We start from the raw sequence: 15,776 nt of genomic DNA, 5'->3' as shown, positions 1-15,776 counted from the left end.
TAATAAGTATTATGTCAGAGTAAAAGCAAGAATCCCTGACCTTTAACTCTAGTACTCAAGATTTTGTTCCCAGCTTCGTGCAAGATTTAATCTGCTTTTCAGTACACGTAACTTGGAAGTTAAACACCGAGTAAGTCCTTTGCAATGTCTGAAAAGGACTGCAGAAGGACCAAGCAGACACACGAGTCAGCTTTTTTCAGTCTACATTCTTACTTTGTCAAATTTAGCAAGGCTGCTCTTTGTACGTGGATCTCCCTCTTCAGACCCCGTCATGGCCAATTGCTGCAGAAGCCTCCCAACCTGAAATGAAAAAGAAGATGGAAGAATAAGCATTTCAAAACAACATCGTGATGGACCCAATTACAAAAAATACCTGAAAACACTTGTCTATTCTACATTTTTTTTTACCATTTAATACTCCAAGAAATACTTCTGATTGAGTGGACAGGGGCCTGTACTGGCTTTCAGGACACAGAAAATGCAAGAAGCTTTAGAAAAAAAACAACCCAGTAATTGCATTTAACAAGAAAATCTGCACACACTGTATGCTATGAGCATCCCTACTTGCCCCCTTTCCCAGGAACAAAGCATGTTTTGTTTTTACAACACATCAGAATTGAGAGTTGAATCTAGGTCATCTTAAACTAAGAGATTATTAAAAGGCTGCATATATTTTACTAAGAATATGTTGGAGGAGAAAAAAAATAGCAAGAGGGCTAACCCTTGTTTCAGAGAATACATTCCTTATTAACCTCCAACTGCAAAACAACTCTCCATTTTAAAGAGTTGCCAACTGTGGTGCTGTAGCAAAGCTCACAGTTGGCATAAGACTTAGTATTAGCCGGAACAGCGCAATATGCATTTACACACATGCCTGAATTCATCTTAACAGTCACTTTTACACTTTAACTTCCATCCCTTATAGTAGCTTTTATAAGGTCCATTTGCAACTCTTCTAAGAGATAAAGGAATACACACTATCATTTTTTTAAGTCAATATTTTCAACTAAAAGATAAACTTTAGAACATGTCTTTTCAGCAACGATTAACACAAATATTTTGTTAGCATCCATATTACAAGAAGGAGGGACAGTACCTTTCCCTTTACTGTAGTAACATCAGTTCTAGTGGGGGGGGGGAAAAAAGACCAAGAACATTTCTCATGTAGTTTTTCTTTTAAGACTACTTTGAAGTGAACCATACCTGCATCAGATTAAATCTTGCCACCTCATTTATAGGAGCATCAGAAATGATCCCATACTGTTCCGGGTTAACAATTGCAGGGCAGATGAAACAGGCTAGAAGGAGATCTGTGCACATTGCTCTGACCTCCCCAACCTCCAGCCTGTCTACACATGAGAGTGTTTTGTACATTTGTGACACAATCCATCGCAAGCTGTGAGGAAAACAGTAAGTGTTTTGTTTGAGATAGCCAATGAATTTGTTCACCAAGGTCACCAGCTTGGCCTCATTGGAGTCAACCATCTCTTGGACTCTTTGCCTGAACTTTTCTGTGCCTTTCTCTCCAAATAACTTTTCCTGTTGTACCGGGGAGAATCTCTCAGTTAACTTGTTTGGATCAGTTTCCAAGTGGTCTTCATCTTCAACCAGCAGCTGCATGATCGGCTCATGTAAAGTTGCAGTAAGAAAAAGCTTTGCAGAAAAGAGTCCTTCAGAGAAGAGTTTGAACAAGATGCTGAAGGCACAAGTGCCTCGTCTCAGCAGCCGCCTGGGGTTGTCGCTTTCCTTCAGTTCAAACTCTATCAAGTAACGGAGGACCTGGAGGAGGTAGCTCTCATCCTCCTGCATGATGCAGTTGCCATAAATGGAGGTAAAGACTGTGTGGATGACACTCTGCGTGTTGTCCTGGTTGAGCTTCTCTCCAGCAACCAGACAGGATGCAATAAGCCTAGGGTTCTCTCTCAATCTGTTTAGGAATTCTCCATAAGCAGTCTCCTGAAATCCCAGCTGCTTATACCCATCCACAAACTGTGTGTCCTCCAAGATTTTAGCATGCTGGCAACATTCAGCAGGAGAAGCTTCAGCACTGGAAAGAAAGACATTGAAAGAGTCTAAGTAACTCTTAAGCAAACAAACCTCATAAAAGATGCCCCATGGTAGATCAATCAACAAGACTACTACCCAAGGAATAATGTCTTTACCTATAGTTAATACAAATGATTTGCAAATTCAGGAATAAGGAGAGTTCATTCCCATAAACTCTGACCAGAAGAGAAACAAACACATGTATTGAAAAAGGTAGCTTAAGAAGCCAACAAGTAAGCTTCAGTTGAGTCAGATTCTCTGGTTAAGATCTTCTTTAAAACTTTACCATTTTTATTATTAGTACAGCAAAGAACTTCAGATACCAAGTGTGAATGATCTGATGGATTTGCTGCACTTCATAGAAGTTTAGGAGCTCGTTCTCCTCAGGACCACCCTCACCCCCCAAGTCACCTTGTTATAATCAGTCTGTCCAAGTTAATCCTTTGCTGCTTGGAAATCCATGCTGTGCGGTACAGCTTTTCAGCTGTCTTCAATACATCTGCATTGAGCCTCTGAATGAGCTGCTTTTCTGAGTTTACATAGAGCCGTTCCTGCTTGAGATGATGAGCCAGCGTGTGTATATCCAGCTTCACCATCTTGGGCAGCGAGTGGGTTACAGAGTCCTCACTGAAAGAAAGAAACAAAACAGGTCAATTCCAACAGTTAGGGAACAAGTTCTGTCAGCCCCAGTGAAGTGATAGGCAGGTCATAAACTCACACCTTGCAGTACATGTTGTTGTTCCCTTTCCATGTTAGCACATTACTAAGTTCTCTCAAACCCACCACTTACTGACTGAGTCACTATTTCTTAATGCAAGGTTTCCTAATGACCAGTTTCATTAACTCCTTGTTATGTCAGCATATCAGGGACACTTGCATAGCAGCAAATGACACTTTCAACTCACACTCACGAACTGAAACAGTAATGCACACAGCGCTACAAAACTCCTGCCCCACTCCTCCAACACACAACCTAAGAAACTGCCATCACTTGGCCCTCGCTACAGCTCAGGTGACAACGTCATGGAGATGAAAAGGACTCCTATCCCGACTCACCATCTGGTGACTATGCGAAAAACCAGGGAGTATCACTAGTCAGATAAGGCCAAAGTTGGAAATAAGTCTGGAGACTTTGCTCAACAGTAGAATTCATTCAGAAAAAAATTCTTTGAATATTTCAATTCAGAAGAATAGTTCTTTGGGCCCCTATCCAAAAATGTGCTTTTAAAGAGAGAAAAGCGAAACAACCGTAGGCTTTCAGAGCACACATGGGACAAAAATCTACACAAACTACTGTTATGTCTCGATGTCACATCAGCTCTAGCTTCGTAATTAGAAAACATCTCAGTCAGCAGTTAGATAAAGAGAGCCACACTGTTCAAAGCCAGTTCAAGGAGCTAATCCATCTAAAAATTAACTCTAGCAGCTGTCCGTCAGATGTACTGGTAACAGATACATGCTAGACCTGTCAAGGGATCTGGTTATGAACCCTTCAAAGCCATACTATAGCTAAATGAAAATCTTACTTCTCACAACCTGTAGTGACTCCAGAGGAGCCCTGCCTCATAAAACCACTTAATCCATGCTTGAGAAACTACAAATAATGTACCACGCACTGGCCTAATACTCTCCCCTTTTAGTGTTTTAAAGATCTGTGGTTCACTGCTCAGCATAGCAGGAGATGATCCGCTCTGAAGAATACAGATTAGCTCCCTAATTAGACACAGGTTTTACATTTGTTGGGGTTTTTCCTCAGCCTGATAACCAGGTGCACTGACAACCATCACTGCTCCTTGTGTGTGCAATTAAGTTCTTTCATCTGCAGTTTTAACCTCACAACCAAAACCCAGAGCAGAGACTAAAAGAGATTCTGTCACAAGTCAATGCGTAAAAAATAGCACTCTTATTACACCTGATGGTTTAAAGGCCATTGCTCACAAAACCAGACAACTGTGTATATAAGGCTCTGAAAAAGAAATATAACCCCCCAAAAAACCTTAATACCCACCCCCCAAAAAAAAAACAACAACAAACAAAAAACCCAGCAAGCCTCATCAGGAGTTACAGCTCATGCACCCAAAGATGAGATTATGCAAAGCACTTGAAGGATGCACTAATTTAGATGTGTTAACTAGGATGGTCTCAGAAATGATTAAAAAAAGAACCACTGACATCACTGCCAAAGTTCTTTGGGAAACAAAGGATGACTTCTTCCAACAAATTTATTTGTAGCCCCAGAATTTAAGGGCTCACCAAAAAAATTGCATTAAACTTGATACTGCTTGTAAACACAGTAATAGCTAGTTATTATGCTACAAGCTGTTTCTATCTGCCAGGAAGAGAAGTTGCATCCATAGAAAACATACATACATACATGAGATCTGCAGTACTACCTTCTGCCTTTCAGATGCTTTCTGCTCTATGGCTGTGCTTAAGAGCTGCTCATAGTTTATCAAACCTTAACAGGCTCAGTTGATATGTTCCATTTCAAGGGGCCCACCCACAGGCTCCACTTTTCTGGACAGAATGTTAGCCCAAGTGGTTCTTCTGCTTGCAAGCAAGTTTGGGAAGGGACAGCGGATGTACATGGGGTACCCCCATGAATAGCCTGCTCACTTTGCCTGCATTCCTGTGCCTTTGCCTTGCCAGATTGCAGAACAAGTTTCTATTTATGTGTCACTCGTTATAAACACATTTAACAGTAGACAAGCCAATTAAACTGCTTCTGAGGTGTCTCATACTTCCAAGTAAAGCGATTTCTCCCACTCTTTCACTCAGTATGTTTTGTTTGGTTTTTTTTTTACCTAAAGATGTTTTCAGCATCAGGGATGGGCAAAGCACTCTGACACCTCTGAAGAAAGACTGCTCTTTTCTCCCCTGGCCATAAGTAGGAGCAAACTCCAAAAGCCCAGTCAGCAAAAAAAGACAAGGTGTCCTGGAAACAAAACACCTTTTCTGGCAAGTTATGTTTATCAGAATAGCAGTTTTAAATTGCTGGTAAACTTTTCAGAGGCTACAGACAGTTAAAATAAAATCAGTTATTACTCAACAGACAAGACTCCCACACAGTCTGGAGTCTTGATGCACACACATATAATCCACCTGTCCAGCAAACAAAAGGAGCAACAAAACAGTAAAAAAGGCCTGGCTACTACAAAACAATACTGCACCATTTGTGATGCCACCTGAGAAGAAAGAAAGAGAGTGTATGTGCAAGGCCCACACTCAGAAAGTGAAGTTACCACCTGCACAGAACAGAAATTATTTGGGCATTTCCTCATGACAGAGCATCACAACCATGAATCAGATGAAACACCAACGCACTGAGTAACTGTGAGAAGCTGCACACTGCTGTGCAGTCTGGCTTGCTGTAAACTAATTCCCACCGTATGCTTCAGGTCCAAACCAAAATAAGGCTCCATAGACTACCATTACCTGCATCTGTACTTCCAAATATACTGCTCCCATGACTACTCGATAATATCCTATCAATTGGCCGCTACCCATGTGTCTCACTTACTGTAGAACACCAGAAATAACGAAAGCAAGAGGAGAATTGATTTGGAGCTGAACCGCAGCAGGCTAATAAGTACCACTGTGTTGCCAACTGTGAAAATCCACGGGATTCCTGTCGATCCACAGGAAGTCAACTGCATGACAGCAGTTTTTACCCTTTGTACAAGAAAAAGGGATAAGCAGCTTTCCCATCTTTATAATCCTCCATAAAAATTAAACTCGATTGCTAGTGATTGCTACTGAAATACATCTCTGTGAAGAGCAATGCCTCATTCCCTCCCACTGCCCACGATTACAAATGAATTATCTGAGGCCACACACATATAGCAAGCAACCGTGCAAACAACTTTGTCTTCACCTTAAATTTCTGCAGACATCCGAGCACACTAGAGATGTAGTGCAGGTAGTTTAATACATACAGTAGTTCAGCAGCCCTCAGATAGGCTCTGAAGAAAACTTGCAGCTCATTAGCTGAGCAAGATGCACACACCATTACTCTCTTCAGATACTGATATTATTAACACAGCCGGTCTTGGAAGAAGAAGCTATTGTACTGCTAACACATCCACAGGACACACATTGCTCCCCTCCAAAATCCTTCTTCCTTTATGGCCAGTGTGAAAAGACAAGAGTTACATTCTCTGACCAGGCTACGCAACATTCACTCCACACCAGCACTGGGGATGAGAGCTTTGGAAGCAATTAACCACAGCTGGTATTTGGTAACACACCAGAAAAGCAGCATTAGGGCAGAGCGAGCAGCAGCAGCCTCAGCTGGTACTAACTCCAGAACATTGGTTGTCAGGTTACCGTATCAGTTTCTTGTAAATAAAAAGGTGCCTGTTATTACCCAACTACCTGGTTTATGACTACCAGGCACCATTCCTGAAATAACAGATGTATGAACAAGTTGTATAAGGGAGACAGTTCAGGAAACTTGCGTATCCAAGAGTCTGTTGTGGCTGAAGTAGCTTCTGCTACATGCAGATCATTTTTCAGCCTTGGCAATTGCCTTTTGATATGAAAGCATTTCAATTTCTTGTCAGTTATTTCACACCCATTTAGTAATCTACCAAAAGCTGTGACACGGTAGGCAAAGCTTAGCACAACAATTCACGAACACATCAACAACAAAGATTGTGTGACCTGACAGCACATCAGATGTTTAGCCCGTTATCAGCGTGACACAAGTTTGTTCAGAATCCAAGACAATCTATGCCTTTGATGAACACTGTTTCCTACATTTAAAAGTCCTGGAAAACACTAATCTTTAGATACTGAAGCCCACTGTTCAAAGTATGTGGTTTTATACTGTGGCATATAGGAAAAAGCAACATCTCTATTAAGTATTTCTGCAATTCAGTTGATAGAAAAGGGATTAAGTAAAGTAGTAAATACTGCCAGTACTCCAGAGTCGTCTTCCTCCTGCGTTTCCTGCTCAGGGTTATTTGCTTCTCCTGAGTCTTGCTACACAAAACTCGACTTCCAAAGCAAGTTTGGGCAGATCTAATGTAGGCAGGGCAGGGCAAGGCAAAACTGAAATCACTCCATCTTACTGAAAATTAATTCCTAAGCAAGCTTGAATAGCTTCCATGCTAATTCACCCCACATGAACTATCTCTTTCTTCATTAATACTTACAGTAATAACTAGCAAGTCTTCTTTCTGTGCATAAGCTAACAGCCTATCTTCCAAAGCTGAGCTAAAAAAGTCCATTTCTCAGTAGGACAGTTCACCATGACCTAGGATTTACCTGCTCAACTCTCACGTTACAACACCCGCGATCTCAAAACACGTGTATGACATGCAAAATGCATTTCAGTTTGCTGCAGTTCAACTATCTAATCAATATTAATAAGAAACTCATACCTCAAGTTTGCTTCTGCCCAGTTGCTGCTCTGCAGCTAGTCAGACATACTATCTATCCAGCAAGACTTACGTGATAGGAGCACCTCATTTCTCATGCCCCTTAAAAGAACTTATCAGTAATGCACAGGCTACTAAATTATCTATTACAGCATTACTGTCTTGCATAAAATAAAAGCAAACAACTGTGCTAAAATCTGTTCCAACTGCTTGTGATGCTAGAAAGAGGAGTTCCCTTTAAGTAAGGAGTCATACTAATATTTAGTCAGGAGAAGTGCAGAACTCAAAGCCCTCAAACTGACAAAAGCAACCTGTTCCCAGCTACTCTCAAGAGTAGCTTCCTTCCTCATCATCACACATCCCACCCATGCTCTGCCATAAAGTTTAACTGCTACTGAACACAGAGTATATTCTCCAGGTCCTGACAAATCTCACACCAGACCCTCAGGTGGAGTAACTTAACTACTTCTTAAGCCCTCCAAAGAGAAATCTGTTTCCTAAAGCCACCATCCTGCTGCTTTTACAAAAGCAGGCTATTTCAGATCTCATGTACTGTCTGTGCTGTTCTCTCCTGCATCGTCTTCAGACTGCAGCTTCTACTTGCAAGTCAACTGCATTGTCCACAAAAACAGCATTCTACCGACGGGTAAGTGTCACACTCTAGGTTTGAGAGCTTGATCCTTACAGCTCTCCTCTTTCAGAGCACAGTATCATGACTTTGCAAGAAAAAAGGCAGATACTTGCTTGACCGAGTTCTTCAGCACTAAGGGTCTAGTGGCAACAAAAAAGGGAAGTCCCAGTACTCCACCAGCTACAAGTTTTAGACCTGCACCACACAAAAGCCTTAAAGAAGACACGGCAGCGACGTTCACACCGAGCTACTTCCATAGCGACTCATTGCCCAATCCCACCCCTCCGAGAGCGAAGAGGGCCCCAGCCGCCAAGTGCTCCAATTCTTGGAATACCTCCGCAAACCTCAAGAGCTCCCTGTTCGCAGACACTAACATGGCAGGTAGGACTGGCTCCGGGCCGGAGGCGGCTGCCGGGGCAAGAAGGCACCAAAACAACCCCTCGAAGAGACCTCGGAGCCAACTTCTCCCAGTGCCCCCGTATACCCCGTACCTCTCCCCCCCCATGCCCGCAGCCAAATATCGATAATCAGAGCCTACCTACCCACGGCCCGGTCCCCGCCGCGCCGCCCGCTTCCCACTCTCTTCCCTGCAAAACCAAAAGGGTTTTGTCAGGCCCCGGGGCCTGGCCTGGCCTCGCCTTCCTCCCGCTCCCCGCCCTCCTCCTCCTCACAGCAACGCGGAGCGGAGGGGCGGGGGGAAGCCAAGCGGTGCCGCGGACACGGGGAAAGGAGAAGGGGAACGAACGCGCTTGTACCCGGCCAGCGCCCCGGCTCCTCCTCCTCCTCCTCCGCCGTCGCCGCCGCCGCCGCTGCCCGGCTCCCGCTGCGGCCCCGAGCCCGGCGCGGCACTGCGCAGGCGGCGGGCGGCGACGGACACCGCGCTCCTGGGACATGTAGTCCCATGGCCGGGGCCAGGGCGGAGCGGGGGCCGACGGCGGAGCGAAGCTCCGACGGCGGCCCCCGTTCCGCCCTGGCCCCGGCCCATGCCCCTTTGCACTACCCCGAAGCAGTCCGAGTCCTACGAGCACCGCACAGCCCACTCAGCAAGGGATGCTCAAGCCGCACATTCACACTTCGTACCTCCCACTGCCTTTTCCTACACTGACACAGTTACTGCTCTGCATTCCCTGATGAAAGGGAATGCTTTCCGTAGCTGAACTTTCAATGTGACACCGTAGAAACAACTGTGGCAAACGGAAATGTAACAAAGAAACGTACAAAGACACAAACTGTTAGGTGTGGTACCATGCAGATGTCTGTATTCCCAGCAGGAGCATGGAACACCTCATCCGTGCCCTGGAGGACAGAGGGAAATAAATTCAGGGCCTGGAAGTATGAAACTGCTACACATACCCCTTGTCCTAAGAAGCAATAAAATGCCTACATTATTTGGAGTTCTCAGGACACACAGCTATACCAGGAGATGATTTTCCAATGACGAAGCTCAATAATTCCCATCAGACACCTCAGAATGTTTAAAAGGAGAAAACCATAGAATAGTTAGTGTTGGAAAGGACCTTAAGATCATCTATTTCCACCCCTCCTGTCATGGGCAGGGACACCTCACACTAAACCATGTCACCCAAAGCTCTGTCCAACCTGGCCTTGAACACCGCCAGGGATGGAGCATTCACAACCTCCCTGGGCAACCCATTCCAGTGCCTCACCACCCCTGCAGTAAAGAACTTCTTCCTTATATCCAGTCTAAACTTCCCCTGTTTCAGTTTTAACTCGTTACCCCTTGTCCTATCACTACAGTCCCTAATGAAGAGTCCATCCCCAGCATCCCTATAGGCCCCCTTCAGATACTGGAAGGCTGCTATGAGGCCTCCATGCAACCTTCTCTTCTCGAGGCTGAACAGCCTCAACTTTCTCAGCCTGTCTTCATACGGCTGAAAAATCAACTCAGTGTGAACGCAATGCAGATATAATTCCATTAAAAAAGTGAGAACCACAAACAGATACAGAGGACACAAAATACACATCAGAAACAGCAGTATCAAGATCAAAATGGGTATTTTTGGGTGTGCGCTGAGTGCCAACAGAGTCTTTTGACAATATCTCACCTCATAACTGTAAGAAATCCTGGCAGCTGTTAAACAAAAGCCATTCACACTCACAGAATGGTGCCTGAACACGGCGGTCTCTCTGTTTGTAACCACTGCTTTTTTACACTACAATCACTCGGGATTATTTTTGTTAGATTTCACATCTGGTACCATCCAAAGGTGAATGAGCAACTTCTAATTCCTCATCCTCTGTCACTCTCCAATCACTCAAAGCTTCAGCTTTGATCTGGAGTTTTGTAGTTGTCATTTTTGCTCTTAAATGTGATTTTTAAAGGTAAGTAGATAAAATAACGTATAGACAAGGCCCTTACTGGCATGGGTAGTGCTGCCCTCGGCAATCTTAATGACTACACTTGACCTTAAGGGTCTTTTCCAACCTAGCTGATTCCATGCCATATACACACATGACCACAGGCATGCAAGCCAACACGTGGCAGAGGCGCACCTGGGCCTCTTCCCTACTTAAGCCAGGGCCACACGGATGGATCCACGCTCCAAAGGACCGCACCTTCCCCTTCCTATGGCCTTTCCCACCCCGAGGAGCCAGGAGCTGATGTAACACCGTGCAGGGAGTTACATCGAGCGAGGACGCGGTGACTCGGCGCCGACACACGATGCTTCACAGGGCGGCAAGAGCCTCCCGAGGACAGACCGCACTGCGCCACGCACCCCGGGGCGCACACGGGGACCGCCGCATCCCCTCAGCGCCACCGCTCACTTTATCCCGTGTCCCAGCGCTCCCTCGGCGGCTCAGGGCCGGGGTGACGGGCACCGGTGTGCGGGTACAGCCCGCTCGCTGCGGGGTGGGGGGGGCCGCCCTGGCCTCACGGGGCCACGATGCGGGTGCCCCGGGGCTGGAGGCGTCGCGGGCCGCGGGACACGGGACACGGGCCGCCGCCGCCCCCCCGCAAGGGCAGGCTCCCGCCAACCGGCGCCGGTAACCATGGAAACTTCCAGAAAGTGTCGTGTCCCGTTCCCCCCCCCCCCGGCCAGTCCCTGGTAGCGGCCCCGGCCTCGCCATGACGGCCGCCCCCAGCCAATAGGCTCCTTCCGCTTGGCTCACTCTTCTCTGTTGATAGGCCCGCGCCGCCGGCGGGGTGAACCAATAAGGTAGCGAGAGGGGGGCGCGCCAGGCATGTCAGAGGGACAGGCTGACTCTCGCCAATCAAGGAAGGCCAGCTTAGTAGCAGCCAACCAATGGGGAAGCTCCAGCGAGGGCTGTGCTGCCAATGGCGAGCCTCCACGAAGGAGTAACGGAGGATATATAAGGGCGGGCGGTGCGGCCTGGCCGCTCAGCAGCAGTTGCGGGTGCAGCGGCTCCGGAGGTCACGGTAAGAGGCAGTCAGCGGTGCGGCCTAAGGGGCCTGGGCGGGAACGGGGAACGGCGGCGGGGGGCCCCGCTTGTGGAGCCTCCATTTTGTGACCGGCGGGTTCTGGCAGGGCGGCGAGCGGTCGACATGAGGCGCGTCCTGTTGGCGCTGCTGCTGTTGGTGGGCGCCGCGCGGGCGGACGAGGAGGAGAAGAAAGAGGACGTGGGCACGGTGGTGGGCATCGACCTCGGCACTACCTACTCGTGGTACGTGGGGAACGGGCGCGGGGGGGTGTGGGGGGGAGAAATCGGTTGGGTCCGTAGGCCCGGGGGGGGGGGGGGGCGGCAGGGCCTGTGGGCCCCCGGAAGCGGTTGGGTTGTGGGGGGGAAAGGGAGGAGCGGAAGTGGAGGTGCAGGCCCCGGCGCCGCCTGACCGTTCGGTTCCGTTGTCCCCAGTGTGGGCGTCTTCAAGAATGGCCGCGTGGAAATCATCGCCAACGACCAGGGGAACCGCATCACGCCGTCCTACGTGGCGTTCACGCCCGAGGGGGAGCGTCTGATCGGGGATGCTGCCAAGAACCAGCTGACATCCAACCCCGAAAACACTGTGTTTGATGCCAAACGGCTCATCGGCCGCACTTGGAATGACCCGTCTGTGCAGCAGGACATCAAGTACCTGCCCTTCAAGGTGGGTCTGAGCATGCAGGAGGTGGGGGGCCTACACCTCTCAAAAGAGGCTTACTGGGTTGTATTGCCCTTCTGGGCAGCCTCGTGGTTCCCTAGTCTTCCACCCAGAGGGTTATGCTGCAGGGATGTGATGTACAGACAGCAGCTAGTGTGGAAGCTGTCTGTTAATACAAGCTTTGCTTAACTTTCAGAGGGAAAGAAACATTCAGGCAAGTAGGAGTCATTCTGTGAATGGATGAATAGGTTGAACAATATATATTGTTCTTTTCAGGTTGTTGAAAAGAAAGCCAAGCCCCATATTCAAGTTGATGTTGGAGGTGGACAGACAAAAACATTTGCTCCTGAAGAAATTTCTGCTATGGTCCTGACAAAGATGAAGGAAACGGCAGAGGCGTACCTGGGGAAGAAAGTAAGTTCATGAGTGCTACTAAGAATGTAAAGCCAGCAGCACTATAAAACTGAAGATGGGTGGGCTGAATCCTAAATCTGCATCATGCTGCTGGTCCCTACAGGAACCCAGTTGAGTAGGCTGAGCTGAAGGTGGATTTTCACCTGTTACCAGCAATGGGCTGTTTGTTGCCAGCATTGCTGTGGTTACTTACAAGCTGTGTGCTTTTCTTTCTGTAACAAATTTGTATCTCTTGCTCCTTAGGTTACACATGCTGTTGTTACAGTGCCAGCCTACTTCAATGATGCTCAGCGCCAGGCCACCAAGGATGCTGGGACTATTGCTGGGTTGAATGTGATGCGCATCATCAACGAGCCGTAAGTGTTCTGACCCCTCCTGCCCACTGCTCGGGGGAGAGGTGGTCCCAGTGTCCTCAGTTTGGTTGTTCCCTATACAGAACAGCTGCTGCCATTGCTTATGGATTGGATAAGAGAGAGGGTGAGAAGAATATCCTCGTGTTTGACTTGGGTGGTGGAACTTTTGATGTCTCCCTCCTCACCATTGATAATGGAGTCTTTGAAGTCGTGGCTACTAATGGTGACACTCACCTGGGTGGAGAAGACTTTGACCAGCGCGTTATGGAGCACTTCATCAAGCTTTACAAGAAGAAAACTGGGAAAGATGTCAGGAAGGATAACAGAGCAGTGCAGAAGTTGAGACGGGAAGTGGAGAAAGCCAAGAGAGCCTTATCGTCCCAGCACCAGGCTAGAATTGAAATAGAATCCTTCTTTGAAGGAGAGGATTTCTCGGAGACTCTCACTCGAGCCAAGTTTGAGGAGCTGAACATGGTAAGTTTAGAAAGGCAGAGTTCCATTGCCTCAGCTCTAGATTGGAGACCTGCAAATGTGCAGTGACCCTGCCCTTTGGAATATAAATAACTTCCTGCTTGCACTGCAAAGTGGGCAGCTGCTCCTGGCCAGGGGAGCTGGGGCTGTGTGTTAGTGACAGCTGAGGTCTCATCAGGCTGGTCAGGAGCCAGCTGATGTTTCTCCTCTATCAGGCTGTGTAACTGGGGACTAGACATGAGGCAAAGAGCCTTACAGTCCTGTCTTACCTTCCCAGGACCTGTTCCGTTCCACTATGAAGCCTGTTCAGAAAGTCCTGGAAGATTCTGACCTAAAGAAGTCTGATATTGATGAGATTGTGCTTGTTGGTGGCTCCACTCGCATCCCCAAAATACAGCAACTAGTTAAAGAGTTCTTCAATGGGAAAGAACCTTCTCGTGGCATTAATCCAGATGAGGCTGTTGCTTATGGTGCCGCTGTCCAGGCTGGTGTCCTCTCTGGGGACCAAGATACAGGTAATGACACCTTTATGCTTATCCAGGGGAATGCTGACTGAATACATGGGTTATGGACATGGGATATGTGTTACGGACAAATAAGTGTAAGAAGACTCATTTCTTTTCCAGTCCTTGAAGTTTTATGCCTCTGAGGCCTCAGGATCCTGGTTGCAGTGCTGGGCTGTTGTGTTTCTTTCCATTTGAATTTGTGTCACACTCTTACCCTTGATCTGTTACAGGTGACTTGGTGCTCCTTGATGTCTGTCCCCTGACACTTGGCATTGAGACTGTTGGAGGTGTAATGACTAAACTGATCCCAAGGAATACTGTTGTTCCCACAAAGAAGTCTCAGATCTTCTCCACGGCTTCTGACAACCAGCCCACTGTGACCATCAAGGTCTATGAAGGTGAGTGTCACCTGTGGTGGCCCATGTGGCAGCTGGAATATGTCTGTAGGACCCCTATATAAGCTGCTGTCTTACAGGCTGTAGATGTTTCCTAGACACTCATGGATTCTATCCTCATAGAGGAGGGCTTGGTACAGTGATAGCTTTCCCAAATGTCTCTGATCAAGCTGCTACACCTGCATCAAAAGCTGTTACTAGAATTTCTCATGTTTTTCCATGGCTGCATTCCAGCTGCAGGAGGTGCCTGGACAGATGTCAGGCTGGCATCAAAACCTCACCCATCCCAAGAGTGTAGCTCGTAGCTTTGCAAGGTACAAACCATGTCTCATTGTGCCTTCCAGGCGAGCGTCCCCTCACCAAGGATAATCATCTTCTGGGAACTTTTGATCTCACTGGAATCCCTCCTGCCCCTCGTGGTGTCCCCCAGATTGAAGTTACCTTTGAGATAGATGTGAATGGCATCCTCCGTGTCACGGCTGAGGACAAGGGCACCGGGAACAAGAACAAGATCACCATTACAAATGATCAGAACCGGCTCACACCAGAAGAGATCGAGAGGATGGTGAATGATGCTGAGAAGTTTGCTGAGGAAGACAAGAAGCTGAAAGAGCGCATTGATGCCCGGAATGAGCTGGAAAGCTATGCCTATTCCCTGAAGAACCAGATTGGAGACAAGGAGAAGCTGGGGGGCAAGCTGTCCTCTGATGACAAGGAAACAATAGAGAAAGCAGTGGAGGAAAAGATCGAGTGGCTGGAGAGCCATCAAGATGCAGACATTGATGACTTCAAAGCAAAAAAGAAGGAGCTGGAGGAGGTTGTTCAGCCAATTGTTAGCAAGCTCTATGGCAGCGCAGGCCCTCCCCCTGGTGATGAGGAAGCAGCAGAGAAGGATGAGTTGTAGACACTGGCGCCTCCGAATGTTGTTGTGTATATATTGGACTAAGGAACACTTGTTTAAAATATTGAACTCTTAATTTGGAATGTAACATTGAATCTTCACTCGTGAGTGGAGCTGGAAACGCTAGCCCGAAGTGGCTGTATACTGCTTTTGTTAGCAGTTGCTTGATGTCTGGGGAGGGAAGGGGCGTGGGGGGGGGGAGTGTAAATGCAAATGGGTGTAGAGGTATTGGCAGTGGAAAGTTCTATTTAACAACGCGGTCATGTGAGCTTGGTGTAGAGCTTTTCTACCTGAAGTGACCACAATAAATTTGTTATTTACACTGTACTCTGCTCTAGCTCTGTTTGTTACCAGTTCTAACCAGGTCATGCACTGTCCTAACCATGGGCTTCAAACCCTGCAAGGTGAGCAGATGGTAACAGCCCTACCCTCCCCCTCGGGTGGGATTTACACTTACTTCACCCCTCCCTTGCAGCTCCTCTGGGTGGAATGGGGACTCTGAAGTGTGCTGGTGCACATTAACCTCTGTGTGATCTTTCTAGATCCTTATAATAGGGAGTGACCACTTAGTAACTGCTGATGGGGCTGGTTTCTGCATTTTCCCTGCAGCGCTGCCTG

General features: G+C 47.4%; 2 protein-coding genes across 7 annotated transcripts in view; one reads left to right on the top strand and one right to left on the bottom strand.

Annotated features, from left to right (window-relative positions):
* GAPVD1 (GTPase activating protein and VPS9 domains 1) overlaps positions 1 to 8,851 on the bottom strand; it is a 30,620-nt gene extending 21,769 nt beyond the window's left edge. For 4 of the 6 annotated variants that reach the window (XM_062641328.1, XM_062641327.1, XM_062641329.1 and 1 more), the window contains exons 1-4: positions 8,601 to 8,720; positions 2,458 to 2,673; positions 1,204 to 2,047; positions 214 to 300 (exon numbers count right to left, since the gene is read on the bottom strand). In XM_062641328.1, the coding sequence (XP_062497312.1) occupies positions 214 to 300; positions 1,204 to 2,047; positions 2,458 to 2,642 (1,116 nt within the window). In that variant the 5' untranslated portion in view covers positions 2,643 to 2,673; positions 8,601 to 8,720. Of the gene's footprint in view, positions 1 to 213; positions 301 to 1,203; positions 2,048 to 2,457; positions 2,674 to 4,850; positions 5,162 to 8,600; positions 8,721 to 8,813 lie in introns of those variants that run through there. The other 2 variants (XM_062641325.1, XM_062641326.1) reach the window with 2 other exon arrangements.
* A 2,652-nt stretch (positions 8,852 to 11,503) lies between these two features.
* On the top strand, positions 11,504 to 15,485 carry HSPA5 (heat shock protein family A (Hsp70) member 5). The gene is made up of 8 exons (XM_062641099.1): positions 11,504 to 11,703; positions 11,893 to 12,124; positions 12,395 to 12,532; positions 12,776 to 12,888; positions 12,969 to 13,359; positions 13,634 to 13,871; positions 14,093 to 14,260; positions 14,602 to 15,485. The coding sequence occupies exons 1-8, from the start codon at positions 11,585 to 11,587 to the stop codon at positions 15,159 to 15,161; spliced, it is 1,959 nt and encodes a 652-aa protein (XP_062497083.1). The 5' UTR covers positions 11,504 to 11,584; the 3' UTR covers positions 15,162 to 15,485.
* The last annotated feature ends 291 nt before the right edge of the window (positions 15,486 to 15,776 follow it).

The sequence above is a fragment of the Pezoporus occidentalis genome, unplaced genomic scaffold, assembly GCF_034315485.1.
Source record: "Pezoporus occidentalis ecotype Australia unplaced genomic scaffold, CSIRO_AGI_Poc_V1 ctg68, whole genome shotgun sequence".
In the NCBI taxonomy this organism is placed as follows: domain Eukaryota; kingdom Metazoa; phylum Chordata; class Aves; order Psittaciformes; family Psittacidae; genus Pezoporus; species Pezoporus occidentalis.
This window is presented reverse-complemented; position numbering and strand designations above follow the sequence as displayed.